This window comes from Crinia signifera, chromosome 3, assembly GCF_055691185.1.
Source record: "Crinia signifera chromosome 3, ASM5569118v1, whole genome shotgun sequence".
NCBI classification, from domain to species: domain Eukaryota; kingdom Metazoa; phylum Chordata; class Amphibia; order Anura; family Myobatrachidae; genus Crinia; species Crinia signifera.
Window position 1 is genome coordinate 245,394,152 of NC_139219.1, and position 15,764 is coordinate 245,409,915.

Below are 15,764 nucleotides of genomic sequence, written 5' to 3' on the forward strand. Positions count from 1 at the left end.
CAAAATCATCAGTTTTGTGTGGTTGATCAGATTTGAAGTAATGGCTGCCACTGCAAAACAGTGAGAGCAAACACCTGCACTGCCTGGTAGGCAGCATAAACTGGCCTTTGTGACAGGGGCATGGGACTGGCACACCAGGAGCTTTCCAAACAATCCAATCCACTCCTGGCAGGCACAGTACACAGTGAAACAATCCAGCAAACATACGATTTCTTACAGTATGTACACAATACACAATTATTGGTTCTTTATGAATGAAACATTTCCCTAAAGACCGTTGGGGTGAGTTTTTACATGCATTTCTCAGGCAATGGGGCAGATGTATTAAGCCTGGAGAAGAGATAAAATCAAAGGTGATAATGCTCCAGGCAATCAGCTCCTAACTGTCATTTTCAAACCATGGGGTAGATGCATTAATCCTGGAGAAGAGATAAAGGGGGTGATTCGCAGATTACCGGGTATTTGTGATGCTACCCTGGTGAATACCCAGCCCCCTGCTGCCGTTTCCCCTAGCAACCATGCGAGGGGATGTGTTATGAAGACACATCCCCTCGCATGTGCCCGCAGCAGGAGAAATCATTTAATGGTCGGCGATCATCGCAAATCGATTGACTTATATTAACGGGTGGCGTGACGAAGACAGGGCGGGCAGCTGACATCATGTAACAGCAGCCACCCGCCCCCAGCAGACCCCCTCCCGCCCACTTTTTCATTGGGGCAGGGGTCGAATTTGTTTCACTAAGAGTGAACCAGATTTGGCCCCAAAATCTAAAATAACACAACAGCCAATCAACTCTTAACTGTCAAGTTACAGACACAGTTTGAAAAATGACAGTTAGGGGCCGATTGACTGGTGTGTTATCACCTTTGATTTTATCCCTTCTACAGGCTTAATTCACCTGCCCCCAGCCTGTAAACTGACAGTTGGGAGCTGATTAGCCTATGCATTATCACCTTCAGTTTACCTCTTTCCCGGGCTTAATATAGCCGTCCCAATGTCTGTACACACTGCATTCGCAGTTTCTGTCAGACCAACAAATGTTGTGCTGCACTTCTGATCCCGGGAGCTGATCTCATGGGTTTGTGAACGACCACCAGCTCCGGGTGTTGTGTACACATTCAGCCATAATCAGACCAACCAACCAAGAATTAATGGATTGCGATTGATTCAATATTGCACAATGGGCCTGATTCTGATTGGCTCGGTAACCTGCGAAGACTTACCCAGCACCAAAGAGGGCGCACCGCACAAGGGGACCGCCGACCATTGTAGGATTTCTCCTGCCTTTGCAAATAAGTCAGTCACCACTGACGTTTATTTGCGGACGCCTGGACGAATACAGGCATCGGCCCGCCCGCATACCCATGGGAATGCCCAGCGTTTTCATGGTGACGCCCATAAAACGCTGGGCGTTCCCATGATCCAGTGCTGCCATCACCCCCGCCCTTGCTGCGGCCGATCACAGTCAGAGTTTGCATATACACAGAAATCATCAGGGCAGGGGTCAAAGTCGGATCACTGCGTATGATCCAGAATCGGCCCCAGTGTGTACCCAGCATAACAGGGACTGTGGCTATTATTTAGTCTTAAGCTGGGTACACACTATCTGACTTGTATGAATAATATGCAGGATAACAGTATCGTTAATGATATCTTCCTGTATATCCTTCAGTGTGCACCCACTGTATCATTACCGATTAGGGTGACCACCTAATCCCTTTAATTCTACACACATATTAATTACACAGGTTCTGTGGCTGATTAAACCAGGTGAAATGGAGTCTTCAAGTCAGCCAGTCAAAGAATCTGTGTAATTAATGTGTCCAGAATTAAAGGGATGAGGGGGTAACCCTATTAACCATAACCCCGATCGTCTAAACACGCAGTCCAATCAGATGGTATTGTCAGTGAGTGCATGTTTGGCAGGGGCGCTGGTGATGTCACTGAATGGTAGATATTGTTCAGTGTTTACCTGCTGGTTGTTCAATTTTGCAGCACTATAGGATATGCAGTGCCACATATCATGTGTATGGGCCTTTAGCCTAGGGTGACCAACTCATCCCTTTAATCCTGGACACATATTAATTACACAGGTTCTGTGGCTGGCTTTCACCTGGTTTTAAACTGCCACACCTCAAGACTCCATTTCACCTGGTTTTAAACTGCCACAGAACCTGTGTAATTAATATGTGTCCCGGATAAAAGGGATGAGTTGGTCACCCTACTTTAGCCATACCTCCCAACATGACCGTCTCCAGGAGGGACACAATGCCCTGTTCCTGGACTTCCCTATTAATGTATGATTGCCATTACCTTTGTTGAAACACCTTTCTTTTTACTTAACCTGTTGAAAACAGGTGATGGCAATCCATACACTTAGAAGAAAATCCCGGAATAGAGCATTATGTCCCTCCTGGAATGGGTCATGTTGTGAGGTATGCTTTTGCTATATATTCACTTGCCATAACATCCCTTTAAGTTGGGACACTTATGAATTATACAGGTTCTGTGGCTGGCTGACTTTATTTCTGCATTTCACCTGTTTTTCATCAACCACAGAACCTGTGTAATTCAGGAGTGTACCAGAAAGGGTTAATGTGGTAAGCCTATAGTCCTCTCTTCTTGTACTTTTCACATACTGCTTTCAGGCATTTGAATCGCCGTGTAATTCGGCCTCCGATGTCAGACCCCCATCACACAGGAGAACAAATTTCCGGATTTAAAATTTAGACCTGGAAATCTTAAACTCCGAGTCCGTGACCATGGCCTTTTGCAGGGTTGGAGACCCCGAGTTTAAAATCCGGATCGACCCTTTCACACAGAAAAAGAACCCGTGTATTTAATGAAATTCCTAGGTGGAACTGCTTCACCTGGGAATTTCATTTTCTGTGTGAAAGGGGTATCAGGTGGGTCACATTTGTCAGCTTACACAGAGACTTGAAGTCAGAACAGATCAGGCTTCTCAGACGATTGCAGATTCACTCTCTGTTGTTTTCCAGATAGTAGACTGTGGATGATACATATTACTGGAAAAATGATAAACGACTCAAGCAAAGTAAAAGTAACTTTCTTAATAAAAACAGTAGATAAAGTACATGTTTCTATCAAGTTCTACAAACAATACTAAATATACTGTACAAACTGTTTAGTAAAACACAATGTACATTTTTTTTTTACTTTTTGTGAATCTGTAACTTGAGATAATATCTGACTCAGCCTCTCAAGATCTTTATAAGCATTCTTCTTGGCAACTGAAACCTAGAAGGAAGTTGCAAGCCAAAGTCCACCTGCTACTACATATTTCCTGGGTCGTAACATACCATACTGTTGCATTGCGTGCTCTGGAATTGTGCACAAGGCTTGTGAGCAGAGGAGCTTGTTCAGCTACATGTTCACGCCTTATCACTGCCCTCCTGTATTGTGGAAAGGAATGTAACATGCTTAATGTGCATTGTGCAGGTGATTAGTTTCAGGTTTAAAACTTTCTGCTGGAAAGGATGAAGGTCCTGCAGGAAACAGCTGAAAAAGACTCTGAATCTTAGCACAAAGGGGGAACTTTCCAGAAGTGGCAACATCTTTGACCAGAGAACCTCTGTAAAAGGGTGGGAACTTGGAAGATATGGACATTAAAGGTATGCTAATGTGACCACTGGTGCTTCTCTTTACAGGTGCAGTGAGAATGTACTGTAATCTTGAGAAATGAAAGCAGGAGTGGCAGTGCTGTACATGTACACTGTGAGTAGTACAGCCAGTGCAAGAAGTATACAGAACAAGGATAATGCATGTCAGGGCTGTTACATACATGCAGCTACATTATGTACTTGCTAGGCGCAGCTCTGTTCAGGGCAAGAATAGAAGTGGTGTATTTTTATTTATTTTTCATGATATGTTTTTATTTTGCTACTGTGACTTTATGATGTATTTCTCAGTATAAATAATGCAGAGGGTTGTATTATCTGCTGGCCACACATCAAAAATCTGGTACTGGATGGGAACAAATGACAAAGAGCAATTTGCTCACAAACCCAGGAAAATGGACAAAAACATTCAGTGACTTTAGTTAAAATCAAACAGATACAAATAGATCACTTTGTCTGAGTGACAGGTTTTGTCTGTTTCCAGATTTTTGGATCAAATTACAAATTACATTTGCTCCCATCCAGTACCAGATTTGTATTCCATCCAACCAACTAGTTGGATAAAAGCTGGTCTGATGTGTGGCCAGCATTAGCAATATGAAGCATGCTGGGTGGACTGCATACTTGCCTACCTGACCCTCTCCATGAGGGAGAAAATGCTCTGTTCCTGGACTTCCTTGGTGATGTATGATTGCCATCACCTCTGTGGTGAAACACCTTTCTTATTAACTAGTTCAGCACAGGTGATGGCAATCATACATTACCAGTTTCTTCTTGCTGACTAATGCTGGCCACACATCAGACCAACTTTCCTCCAACCACCCAACTAGTTGCTTGGATGGAATAAAAACCTGGTACTGGATGGGAGCAAATGTAATATTTACTTACATGAAGATCACACAAGATCGGCCATACAAACATTCTTAAGGGGCCTACACATGTGGCTATGTTACAGAGCGATGCTGTGTCAGCGATGTGTGCTGAGCGATTTGTCAGTAGGGTGGCCAACTCATCCCTTTAATCCGGGACACACATTAATTACACAGGTTCTGTGGCAGTTTAAAACCAGGTGAAAGCCAGCCACCGAACCTGTGTAATTAATATGTGTCCCGGATTAAAGGGATGAGTTGGTAACCCTATCTGTCAGGGACACTGGCGATCTGACTAGATTTATCTACATTGCCTGGCGATAGCGGCATGCAGGGCCGCGCTTCGCTATCACTATGGCCCCTACACACTGAGCAATGTAGGGTCATTTTCTAAGCGATCTAGTCAAATTAAGTCAGAACGCTTAGAAAATTACACAAAATTGCTATGTGTGTAGGCCCCGTTTTTATAAGGGCCATGTTTTGTACAAAATAAACTTATGTTATAAAGTGACAATGAAAGACAACAGTGTTAATATAAGGTCTGGTATGCAGTCATTATATGGGCATCCAACATGTCAACACCAGACATGGATGAAAAGTCGACAGTCAAAATGTCAACATTCAGCATAGTGTTAATGTCATAATGTTGACAATGTGAATGTTAATAGACACAATGGTAATAGAACATTTTAGGGTTAGGACAGAATCAGAATCAGCGTTATTGGCCAGGAATACTTGCGTATACTAGGAATTTGTTTTCGGTTTGCTGTGCAGCAGCCAGGTGGGTAACAAGTAAACAGTATAAACAATATAAACAGGTGGGGGAACATGTACAGTCATATAGAAAGTTATTCAGAGGGGACACTGTGTTAGATTATGTGCAAAGGGTTATGGCGTGACTAGACAGTGAGGAGTTTATGAGTTCATGTGTCTACAGGTGAACCGCTTGAGGAAAGAACCTTTTTAGCTTTCTGGTGGGAATAGCCCTGTAGCATCTGCCTGATGGTAGCAGGTTAAACAAGCCATGGCCAGGATGTAGTTGGTCCTTGACTATCTTCGTTGCCCGCTTTTTCGCTCTGGACAGGTACAGGTCCTGGACAGAGGGAAGGTCTGTCCCGATTATCTTCTCCGCAGTTCTGACTACCTTTTGGAGTCTGCATTTGTCTCTCTCGCTGACGGAGCCGTGCCAGACCAGTATCGAGGAGCACAGTACAGACTCCACAATTGCGGAGTAGAAGAGGAGCAGAAGCTTCTGTGGGATGTTGAACTTCCTCAGTTGCCTAAGGAAGAATAGCCTCTGCTGTGCTTTTCCAACAATAGTATCAGTGTTGGGCCCCCATTTAAGGTCCCGGGAGATTGTGGTTCCTAGGAACTTGAAGGAGTCCACTAGCGACATCACACTGTCATCAATTGTTAGCGGAGGAACACCAACAGCCTTCTTCCTAAAGTCCACTACCATCTCAACGGTTTCGAGTGGATTGAGCTCTAGATGGTTGGAAGAGCGCAGCAGAAGCTATTCTTCCTTAGGCAACTGAGGAAGTTCAACATCCCACAGAAGCTTCTACTCTGTGATTGTGGAGTCTGTACTGTGCTCCTCCGCCAGCGAGAGAGACAAATGCAGACTCCAAAAGGTAGTCAGAACTTAATCGAGACCGACCTTCCCTCTGTCCAGGACCTGTACCTGTCCATTGCAATAAAGCGGGCAACGAAGATAGTCGTCCTGGCCATGGCTTGTTTAACCTGCTGCCATTAGGCAGACACTACAGGGCTATTCCCACCAGGTTCACCAGAAGCCTAAAAGTTTCTTCCCTCAAGCGGTTCACCTGTTGACACGTGAACTCATGAACACCTCACTGTCTCGTCGCGCCAAAACGCTTTGCTCATAATCTAACACGGTCCCCTCGGAATAACTTTCTGTATGACTGTACATGTTCCTCCACCTGTTTATATTGTTTATACTGTATGCTGTTTACTTGTTACCCACCTGGCTGCTGCACAGCAAACTGAAAACAAATTCCTAGTATACGCAAGTATATCTGGCCAATAAAGCTGATTCTGCTTCAAATACCGGTGTCTCGGCTAACTGGAGGCTCATAGAGTGAAGTGGTATAACTGTATAGTGTTGGTGATTGATGGTACCAGATACGCCACTGAGTGCTAGAGTTTGGCACTTTACCAGATGCTAAGTGGTTTGCTGGTGGTCTCACATGTGCGACATCCGATGCAACTGGAAGCCAATGGTACCCAGAGCGTCTGGGCTACTATGCTGGATGGCGATGGACCGGGCCGGTCAAGAAGTTATGTCCGTTGCCATGGTAAGCGCAGTGGACATAATTTGTATCCATTTGTCTTTCCCAATTAGGGGATTTTTCAATGATCCCCCTAACACATTCAGCTATGGAGGTTATCAATCTATCTTTATTAGCGCCAGGAGGGTCAGTGATATATTCACTAATCACTACCAACAAATTCCAGTTTGTAGTTGTCTGTAATATTGATGTGAATAGCCATAGATTCACCTGTTCAGGCACAGCATGTCCTTCGAAATCCTATGCAAACACTAATCTTAATATTACATTTTAATGTTTAACTGGTTCCCAAACTGTGTGCCGTGGCTCCCAGGGGTGCCGCGGAGCACTTGCAGGGGTGCCCTGGGTTGGTGGTCCAGTACAAATTCAAATTATATATATATATGGTCAATGTAATAAGGAAAATCAGTACTTGTGACTTCCAATTATAACATATGTGGATAAACAGAAGTGGACCTAAGGAGGACATATAAGCGCAACTTATTTAATTGAATATTTTTTTCTGAAGTTCTTGGTATCAAACTTTTTCCCTAGGGGTGCCATGGAAAAAAATCTGATACTCTAGGGTGCCGTGATCCACAAAAGTTTGGGAACCACTGGTTTAACTATTAAATATCTGATTTTTTTTTTTTTTTTTTTTTTACAAACCTCAGAAAAAAAGTCGGGAGAGGGACAGAAAAGATCTCCATTCGATATTATCTTCAGCCAGCTACAAAGAAAAAAGTCGGAGAAAGGAAAAAATGACATATTCCAAGTAAAGAGATTCTTCAAGGGGTTCGATAAGGACACAAACGAGGCAGCGAGTAAAAAGGATGAACAAGCACCTGACAATACGGCTACAATCAGTGACCATAAAACTGAGAATGTGGACCCTAGCCCTGGAAAAGGTTAGTACAGAATAGTGTATGGGCCAGATGCACTAAGCTTCAAAAGTGATAAACAACCAATCAGCTCCTGCCTGACATTTTTCAAACACAGTCTGTGACAAGGCAGATAGGAGCTGATTGGCTGGCAGTTTATCACTCTCCATTTAATCACTTTTGAAGCTTAGTTCATCTGGCCCATAACCCTCTATAAAGTGCCTAACTAACTGTCCCCTCCAGCAACCTAACTCTAGCCCTCCACCGTACATATCACAAACTGTGTTTGAAAAAGGTTTGAAAAATGTCAGGCAGGAGCTGATTGGTTGGTTGGTTATCACTTTTAAAGCTTAGTGCATCTGGCCCTATGTCTGGTACACACTTGGCCACAGCTGTTTTGTAAGTACATACACACTTACCAATCGTCTGCCTGATTTCACAATAGGGCAGTTGCAATATCAGCCACTGGTGGTCATGCAGCGTGTTGGCGGTCAAGAGGCTGCCTGTGTACACAGCCAGATACTCCAATGTGTATGTAGATATATTCGTCATTGACAGTGCTGCAGGACTGATGCTATGTGTATGAACAACGTCGTAAACACATATCGGGAGTACACACCCAGCAATGGGCTCCTTATATATTGGGTATTCCATTGAATATCTGATATATCCCTTATCCCTATGTGTCAACCATTTGCATGTTGACTTTTTGACCCCGTAGAAGTAAGTACATGTTGACATCTTGACCATGTTGAGCAACTGCCTATCAATTATCTTGTGTCGACCTATTGGCTGGCTATGCACTATCTTTCAATCTATACCCCTCCAAAAAAGATTACACCGCAGAACAGAGAAATACTGTATGTAATAAGTGATTATTTCTGTGTGAGCATCACACTGCTGTTTGTCCAATAATACTACTGTGCTTTGTTGAATGCATAGGAGAGGATGAGATGGATTCGGATACAACTGGTTGGTGGAAGGTGACACAGTTTATGGAAAAGTTTGGGAAGAAAGCAGAGTATCACTACATAAACCTGAACAACTGCGGTCTGACGGCTGGTGATCTAAAAGAGCTTGGTAAGTAGAATACTGCTTGCAGCATTATTGGCACTGGTTTTAGCTTACTACAGTTGCTATAAGTACTACAACTGTAACCTTTGTTATCTCATTCAATGAGTGATGAGTTATGTATGTATGCAGTGGAGTGATGTTTTAGCCAGTGTGCATGCGTCAGTCATACTGCGCATGTCCAGCAATGGTCTTGTGATGATGATGATGCTGTGATTGACTGTAAGGCACTGTTGTGGGTAAAAATGGTGCTGGTCTTGGTTACTTCAGGCAGTCTATGCAGCAATAGGGTTACTCTGAAGGTTGTTTATTGACTGGTGTGCAGCTAATGGTTGCTTCTTCTTGCAAAAGTGGCAAATTGAGAATGCCTCCAATCGGTGTCGCAATGCAATTCCCGGTAGTTGCCACATTTGCATATTTTTTATTAGCCGCTGCTTACACTCACAGCTGCGAAAGCACTTGCATCTATCTTTTAATCAGATGTCAGATCTCCATTACGTTATTAATGTAGTTATGTTGTGGAGAGAGAATGGCTGTTTACCCACAAAGCAGGGAATGCCCACCTTTTATACTCCTCTATCTCCTTTATATAACATCATGTAAAACCTCCAAATGCTGCAGCACTCGACTAAAAATTTCTCCGATACACCCAGCTTAACTTATTCGAGAGGGCCAATGTTTTCTCCTCCAAAGATGCCAACGTTTTGGCCAGTGATTCGCTTGCATCATTAGCGGAATTACAAGCCACAAGTATAATACACAACTATAATATGGTTACAAAGTAGTGATAAAAACAATAAAAGTGTTTGATTTGCATTTTTCACACTTATTTTGACAAATTCACTTGGCGCTCAAAGGCTCTGCACTGTTTTACCAGTGACATACTGTACATGTATACATAGTACTTCCACTAGAGAGGAGGGATTATGATATTTTAGATCTACATTGTCCAGGTATAAAATCAAACTGTTGACAACTAATGGTTGGCAGGGTCAAAAGGTCAACATGTAAAAGGTCAACCTGAGTTTTTCTCGTTGTCTAAGTCTACCACATCACCTTCAGGCCTGGTGCCTTGCTTGGCTCGGCACACTAATATAATCTAACTTTATGCCCATGTGGATGGCAAAACTCATGTTGACCTTTTGACCCTGACTGTCAACCAATAGTTGTTGGCCTTTTGATTGTCGACCTAGTGATTATCTATATAAGGCCTATATACCGAAAGGAGTAACGTCACTGGGTGTATTTATTGCTAGTGGGAGAGGAAAGTGGGCATCTGTTGCCACTCTATGGTCACTGTTGATCTATTGCCATGGTTTTGATTCCACTGTGAATTTTTAGTAAGGAGTGGGGATATTTTTTTTTTTAATTAGGCTTAATCATTAAATTTGTATCGGCCATTATTGATTTCAAACATAAGCAGATTTATCAGTGAAAAAAAGGGGTTTTGATTTTATAACTGAATGTTTCTTGTGTCCTTGCAGGTTCATTAATGGCTTTTCTCCCAGATGTAGAAGAAATTGATCTTTCCTGGAATGATTTGGTTGGTGGGTCCCTGTTGTTGATGACCTCAAACCTCCGTCATGTCAATAGATTAAGAATATTAGGTTTAAGTAACTGCGGACTCACTGGTGATGATGCTGGCGCATTAGGTATGTTTCCTTCATTGACTAGGTGCAATGTCCAATAAGACCACTGCTGTGAAGAATATCAATAATTACAGTTTATCACTTACAGTTTGGTGTACATGATTCCGTAAGGCCCTCATACACTTGTCCAATTTGTGCCTGAATTCATCCGATTCCAATTGATTGGACCCAAATTGGATGTGTCTGACATCCGATCCGCGTTCCTTTATGCATCGGATCAGAGTTGGAGGTCAGGCGGGCTGCACGCAAGATATAAATCGTAGGTGCAACCATCAGTGGCACATCGCGGGTGCTTTATATATCGCATCTGATTCCTGAATGGGGAAGTGCAATGCAGAGTAGGCGCTTTCCCCGCTCTGCATCTTCTCCTGGCTGCGCGTAGGTGGACAAACAGCGGGCGGCAGTAGAATAAAAAAAAAAAAAACATTCAAAAGAATGGGCGGCCACTGATCTTATGTGAGCCCTCCTGGTGGAGATGCCAGGGGATCTCCGTGGAAATTGGGTCTGACTTGTCCTTAGAACAAGTCGGAGTAGTGTATGGGGGCTTTGAGAATACACACATAATAATATTTGGAGCCATCTCCGAGAGATGTGGCCTGTTTCCTGTAGACTGTAAGAAAAGAGGCATTTACTGTAAATGTTTTTTTTCTGCTAATGTACCCAGTGCATCCCCCCCATTTTCTTCCCAAAAATATTTGCAGCCATTGGATAGCACTATGAGTGCCTACTCCGCTTTCCGTCATTTACTATTTTTAAGACATTTTTTATTATTATTATTTATTTTTTCCCCCAATTCATACTGTATATAAGAAACGCAGTTCTTACCATGGTCTGGATGCATACACATAAACTTCTATACATTATATTTAATCTGTCGTCCACAATTGTTGTCTGAGCCCCTGGTTCGCTGATTTATATTACACATCTGTATTTTTGGGCCTATTTCAGCAAAACCCACAAAGCTCCAACTCCTAGCGGCAAGCTGCGGGGGGCCCCCGCACAGAGCAAGGCCACCCAGCATGCCGGATCCCGCCCAGTGTTTACATCACTGATCTAACGGAAGAAGGTCGCATGTATTAAGTCGAGATGGTCAAAAGGTTGACACATGCAATTGATTGACATGAAAAATGTGGACATGAGGTTTTTGTGAATGTTGACATAGGTCGATATGGACAACGTATTAGTGTACCGCGTCCTCTCACATGGCGAGAACCTTTAGGAACGGGGCCTTGCTGAACTGAGCACACTATTATATTCTCCCTCTCTGCCCACTGGGATAGTAAGAATGAACAAGCCAGTTTAAAAAAAAAACATAAACCTTTTGCTTGTTTCGACATTTTGACCATGTCGACCTAATGCATGTCAAACCTTACACTGTCGACCTAGACACTGTTGACCTAATGACAGCACACCTTATATATGTTTATACTGTCATATTTAGTCTACTTTTTCCAGTCTACAAGCTTCAGGCTTTCTCAACTTTTCCATTATAAAATGTAGAGGTCCAAATCTATTTGTTTTTAGGCAAAGCTATCTACTGTAGTTGTGCCTTAAAAGCTATTTTGTGCTTTAAATCTAGCTGCTGTATTACCAACGTTATGCCAGTGCCCACAAATCATAGCTTATTACAATCAAGCCATAGGGTCTGATTCTGAGTCCGACTCAGTATTGTCCGCATCTGCATAGTCTGCAGGTCACACATCTATACAAATACAACTGCAATCCCTTCCCTGGTGTACAGCTGTTCATCTTACTGTAAGGCCTGAGACACCCACTTTCAGCATATTAATATGCTCAAATACTGCCTGGTGCATCTTTAGATGCAACCATTTTTCACACTATTGAACTTGCACCATCCCCGTGTTCCCTCCCATAACAGGGACTTGCCCATGGCAGTCCCATAACACGCCCATAAGATGAACATCTTCATACAGTACATATGAATATCTGTCACCCATGAACCTTCAGATTGTTTCAAATATATTTCTGATACTGTACATCTCAGTCACAGCTACAACTCTGTACACATGGTCCCTGGACGCATGTGCAGAAGAAGAAAAAACTTAATTGCTTCTGACATTGACAGCACATCTAACTCCGAATCAGACACTGACTGCGGTGGATCTGTGGCTGCATGACTAAGGGGGCTCCAAGACTGGCATATTAAACAGAATAACGGAGTTGGGTCTGTGGCGAACATATAAAGGGACAGTACTGAGGGGGCTCTGAACCTGGCATAAAAAGGGGCATGACTTATACCCCTTTTCACACCACAGTGATAACCCGGCTAATTGGCGGGTTGCTGCTGGGTTGACCCGTGTTGAGGTGCGGTGTCAAAGCACCACACCTAATAGCCCGGGTCATCCAACCCGGCAAGTCAACCCGGGTTATAAGAAGGGTTAAACCTAGGTCACCCTCTGTATTATGGGTGACCCTGTTTAAATGTGTCCGACCCAGCATTTGGGATCTTAAAAGGGTAACAGAGACTATCCCAAGATTCAGACTCTGTGGCGCCCCCAGATCCTGGCACCCTAAGCAGCTGCCTAGTGGTAGAGCCAGCCCTGCTTATAAGAACTGTACATTGTTATACTGTACGCTTTACACAGGTATCCCCCTTTCTCTATGCATATTTGTTCTCTTCCTACAGTATATCTGTATATGGAGATTACAGCCATATGTACCACTGGAGAACACGCACCGTATTTATAGCTGTATTTCCTATGTTGACATTGAAGGTGTGGGAAAAGCATAAATATCTTTGCTGCACAATATCCAGCATGATCCAGCTTCCTCCCTGAAAATAAATATGTAACTGGATTATTCCAAGGTTGTGTTCTTAGATGTCCATTTACTTTGGCTTGATCTTTATATCAATGGAAGACAGCCAGGCTGAGGCACAATACATACCACTGTGTATAACCTATTATCCAGTGCTACAGACAGAACTGTTACTTACCACTGTACTGCGCTGCAGAGTGCGGCGGTGGCTTACAAATCAACAACAATAATACGTTATCTAAAAGAAAACACAGTGCAATATGTCCTACAATAGAACGCATGATGCTAAATACCCGCTATGTGCAATCTGATAATAATCTAACAAGGACTACTATTGAAATAGAAAACGTATTGCATTAAATGAGGAGACTGCTTTTTATTATATACAGGATGCAATACCTGAACTTTAGATTTATGATTTCCCTAGTATATGAAAATGTCAGTTCCTCCATATGTACAGGTGCAGTTATGGGCATGATAGTGGCCTCCTTCCCCAGTGGTTGCTCAAGAAGAGGGTCTCCAGCAAAGTCCAAAATACAAATAGGGGAGCCACACCAACTGCCATTCCAAACGGACTCACTGACAGATGGTGTTTCTCCCCTATTTGAATTTTGGACTGTGCTGCAGCCCTACCTCCTGGAGCGGTCACTGCTTCCTACCCATATATGGAAAATATTTAGTGTAGTACAGGGTAATATTATCTGCTGATCACCAGACATTCGCAACTAGGGGGCAGTATTTGAAGGAGAGCACTTATCTTTCTCAGAAGTTTGGTGCTCCAGTACAGGTACAATATTAAACATGATAGGCTCATACTAGCTTGCCTGTCTACAGAAAAGTACATATTGACAATAGCTACAAAGTGGCATCTTATTATAAAAGAGGACTTCCCCAGGGCCGATACAAGATTTAATGGCACCGTAGGCAAAATGTTATCCTACCACGCCTCAAATACCCTCACAAATGACTGAATACACACACATGCCCGGATTGATTGCGCTGGGCGTTGATTGCTGCTTCTGCTCTACATCAGACATTTCAGACTCTGACATGTCTGTAGGCAGTCTCAGCCAGACAGCAGCTGTAAAGAGCCAGAGCGGAAACCACGTCTTGTAGGAAACACCACCAGTTTTAAGTAAAATAAGTATATCTCTTTTAGAGGCATCCTTATTATTATCCCAGCAGCCTCAGTGCTGCCCCCTCTAGCCTGAGGCCCTTAGGCAGCTGCCTAATTGTAGCATCAACCCTGGACATGCCTGTCAAATGTGCGTGCCTCTGAAATTTTAGAAACCAGGTTGGCGATTTTCCCGCATCCCTCGACTTCAGTTGTGTTTTGTAGCACAGATAGGCCCCAATGAATTATATGTAATTTGAAGGTAATTGGTTTATTTAGGTGGGAATGCTAATGCCTGTTTCTATTGGGGTTTCTAAATAATTAAATGTACCGAGCTCCAATAGCTTGGCCCTGACTTTTGGCGCTTGCCCATACAGTATGTGGACTGATGACTGCTTTGTGAAGTAAAATGCCGGGACTGATAGCATAAGCTTCCGCTTTACTATGTTTTCTTATGAGGGATCGTCTCCGGTATCTCTATAGTGCATTTTTTTTGTAGTTTTTCTTATTATAATTGAATAACCGGGGAAAATGGAAACAATGGAATGACAACTAACATTGTATATAACAATCAGAACTAGGTATATTTGTAATCTTATTTATACATTTCAGCCAGTTTTCCAAATACAGTAAACTGAATGATGAAGTCAGAACAGTCCTATTATTTATAACAGTGATATTTCAAACCCCTTCTTTCTTGATGCAGAGATCAGAATTTAATCATCACTTCAATATTATCTGCTGTAGATAATGTGAGTATTACGATTTCTAATGAGGTATATCCTTTCCATGTTATTCCTTACAGGAGAATCGCTACAGTATATTCCTGATCTGCAGGTACTGGATTTATCATGGAACAGTGATCTGGGAGGAGCCCTGTCCACTCTCACTCAGCACCTGGCAGACAAATGCGAATTAAAGATACTGAATTTAACAGATTGCAACCTTAGAGCAAAAGATGGCGACTCACTAGGTAACTCAATTTATTTATATATTAACACAGAAAGTATATATAAATATATTGTGGCATATACAGCCTGAGGGTAAGATGGAAAATCATGACCAGGTTATAGAGCAGCAGCATGAAGATTAGATCCAGTCCAGGTTTCCTAAGTGATGTGATTTAAGTTTGTTTGATTAAGCAGCACCTGTGTTCTCCCGATATACATGTTTCCAGGTCATTGCTCTTGATGGTGGAATAGCTGCCCAAGTGATAGGCCAGGGTGTGGGCTACGGTAGGGACCAATGGAGCTTTCTGAGGTGTTTGTATTATGCTCTGGGACCAGTAGGCTGCAATGTTGTAACCTTTCATGCTGTGCTGATTAATTAGTATGTTGTTCCACTGCTACAAAAATGAAGACCAAGGCATCATCTGATCCAGACAGTGTATGTGCTTCCTTGTCACACTGATTAGCTGGTGCATTGTCACCTTCCACTTTATCACTTCACCATGCTTAGTACATCTGCCCCTAACA

The 15,764-nt window shown here is 42.9% G+C and overlaps 1 protein-coding gene across 2 annotated transcripts in view; it reads left to right on the forward strand.

Annotated features, from left to right (window-relative positions):
• Positions 1-3,052: 3,052 nt before the first annotated feature.
• LRRC31 (leucine rich repeat containing 31) overlaps positions 3,053-15,764 on the forward strand; it is a 39,622-nt gene continuing 26,910 nt past the window's right edge. The window contains exons 1-5 of one of the 2 annotated variants that reach the window (XM_083177798.1): positions 3,053-3,633; positions 7,471-7,704; positions 8,620-8,757; positions 10,233-10,400; positions 15,095-15,262. In XM_083177798.1, the coding sequence (XP_083033924.1) occupies positions 3,621-3,633; positions 7,471-7,704; positions 8,620-8,757; positions 10,233-10,400; positions 15,095-15,262 (721 nt within the window). In that variant the 5' untranslated portion in view covers positions 3,053-3,620. Of the gene's footprint in view, positions 3,737-7,470; positions 7,705-8,619; positions 8,758-10,232; positions 10,401-15,094; positions 15,263-15,764 lie in introns of both variants that reach the window. The other variant, XM_083177799.1, reaches the window with a different exon arrangement.